This window comes from Thalassophryne amazonica, chromosome 8 (genome assembly GCF_902500255.1).
Source record: "Thalassophryne amazonica chromosome 8, fThaAma1.1, whole genome shotgun sequence".
NCBI classification, from domain to species: Eukaryota; Metazoa; Chordata; class Actinopteri; order Batrachoidiformes; family Batrachoididae; genus Thalassophryne; species Thalassophryne amazonica.
In genome coordinates this window covers 66381271-66383191 of record NC_047110.1, presented here as the reverse complement: position 1 = coordinate 66383191, position 1921 = coordinate 66381271, and the positions used below count along the sequence as shown (strand labels likewise).

Sequence of the window (1921 nt, the reverse complement as noted above, 5' to 3'; positions counted from 1 at the left end):
GTGGGTAGGTACTGTGGCATGCAGTGGGAACCCCTGGCTACAACCCTGAATGTAGAAAATAATGTGTTAAATAAAACAGGAAGTTCTCTTGCTTACGTGTCAGGAATCACCAGGCAGCCGTTGTTTTGAATTGTTTGCTTGCTCCACCTACCTCCCTGTCCTATAAAAGACACCTGTCAACCAACAGCAGCTTTCACTGCACCTCAAGGACCTGAACTCAGCTATAAAACTGAGAATGGAGGTTAACATAGCCATTATGGGGATGGAGAGTGTCGGTAAATCAGGTAAAACAGACTTATAGCAGACCTTTCAGCACATAATGTGTTTCCATAGCTCATGCCGAGTTAATAATTCCTGCTTTTCAGCACTGACTGTGCGGCTGTTGACTCAGCGATTCATCGGAGAGTATGGGGACATAGGTATGTGTCCACACTGTTGACAGCGTAGACACGGTTGTATGAATTTGCATGAACTTTCTTAGTTCTTTCTTGCAGAATCCATCTACAGCCACAGTCTAGTGGTAGGTGGGAAAGAAATGACCCTGAACATCTGGGATTCACCTTATTCTCATGTAAGGGCATAAAAAAAGTTCTGAGTGTTGTTATGAAAGTCTTTCCCTCCATGGATGTAGAATAATGAATGCGTATTTGCACAGGATTTGTGCTCAGACTCTTCCCTCTTTGAGAAGAAGGTCCACTGGGCAGACGGATATGTTCTTGTCTACAGCATTTGTGATCGAGCCAGTTTCAACACAGTTGCAAGACTGATTCAGACCATCAGATCCACAAAAGACTACCTGAACCCTGACAAAGTGCCCATAGCGGTTGTTGGTAACAAAAGTGACCTGCACCACAGGCGCACAGTGCTGAGCGAGGAGGGTCAGCGGCTGGCTGTGTCCGCAGATGGCCACTTCTGTGAAGTGTCTGCAGCAGAGAACTACCACAGTGTGCTCACGGTGTTTCACGGACTGATGGGCAGGATGAAGGACACCAAACTGGCAACAAAAAGGCCACTGAGATTGAAGGGTATAGTCAAAAGCATGTCTGCAGTGTTCACCAGAAGATGGACAGACTCCTTTTAGAAAGCCAAAGAAAGCTCGCCTGGATGGAAATTAAATATTAAAACCTTCAGTGTTCTTTCTGCTTGCACAGTTCCTCAGATACTCTCCAGTTCATAGTTAAAGTTATGGTTTCAGTTGTGTTAAAGTATCAACTCTTTATTACTCTATATGTGGTCCCATTCAAAATACTGTTCAATCAACTCCATCGGTGTTAAATCGGGTTGATCAACTTTAATAGCATTCGAACTGATAGAGCTGATTTCACACTATGATAGATTTTACATTGGAATGGGACGAGTTCAAGAGTGAAATTGACTCACTGCACATTCAGTTTAATTCTGCAAAATTTACTGTATATTTCTCATATTATGCTATAGTACTATACTGTATAGTACTTTAACTCTTTGGAAAAGTATCATTGTTTTGCCATTGTTTATAGGACCACTGAACCCACAACCTTTTGGTGATAAGGCAGTATCGTTATCGCTATCACTATCACTATCACAGCAAAAGAAGTAACTCCAGCGCTCTGCATTAGTTTGAGATGCATGGGAACACCTTATGGATTCATGAGGTCGTTTGAGGGAGGTGTTTGGCAATGACAATATCTTTGCAGGAGAACGAAGGTCCAAGTCTTTATGGTCCTGGTTCTTTCTGTCTTACTGTATGGTTGTGAGACTTGGATACAAACTGATGACTGAAGGTGAAGACTGGATGTCTCTGGAATTGTGAGGGGGGGGGGGGGGGGGGTGTCATTGGAGGATCCTTGTGTACTGGTGGAATGGCTTTGTGTTCAACGAATGCCTACTTAGGGAGACGAACATTAGGAATTTCACTTGTATTGTGAGGGAAGCTACAAAA

At 43.4% G+C, this 1921-nt stretch overlaps 1 protein-coding gene across 1 annotated transcript; it reads left to right on the top strand.

Moving 5' to 3' along the window:
- Window positions 1-214: 214 nt before the first annotated feature.
- Window positions 215-1178, top strand: si:dkeyp-59c12.1 (uncharacterized protein LOC555379 homolog). The gene is made up of 4 exons (XM_034175620.1): window positions 215-284; window positions 366-419; window positions 495-571; window positions 656-1178. The coding sequence occupies exons 1-4, from the start codon at window positions 236-238 to the stop codon at window positions 1079-1081; spliced, it is 606 nt and encodes a 201-aa protein (XP_034031511.1). The 5' UTR covers window positions 215-235; the 3' UTR covers window positions 1082-1178.
- Window positions 1179-1921: the final 743 nt, after the last annotated feature.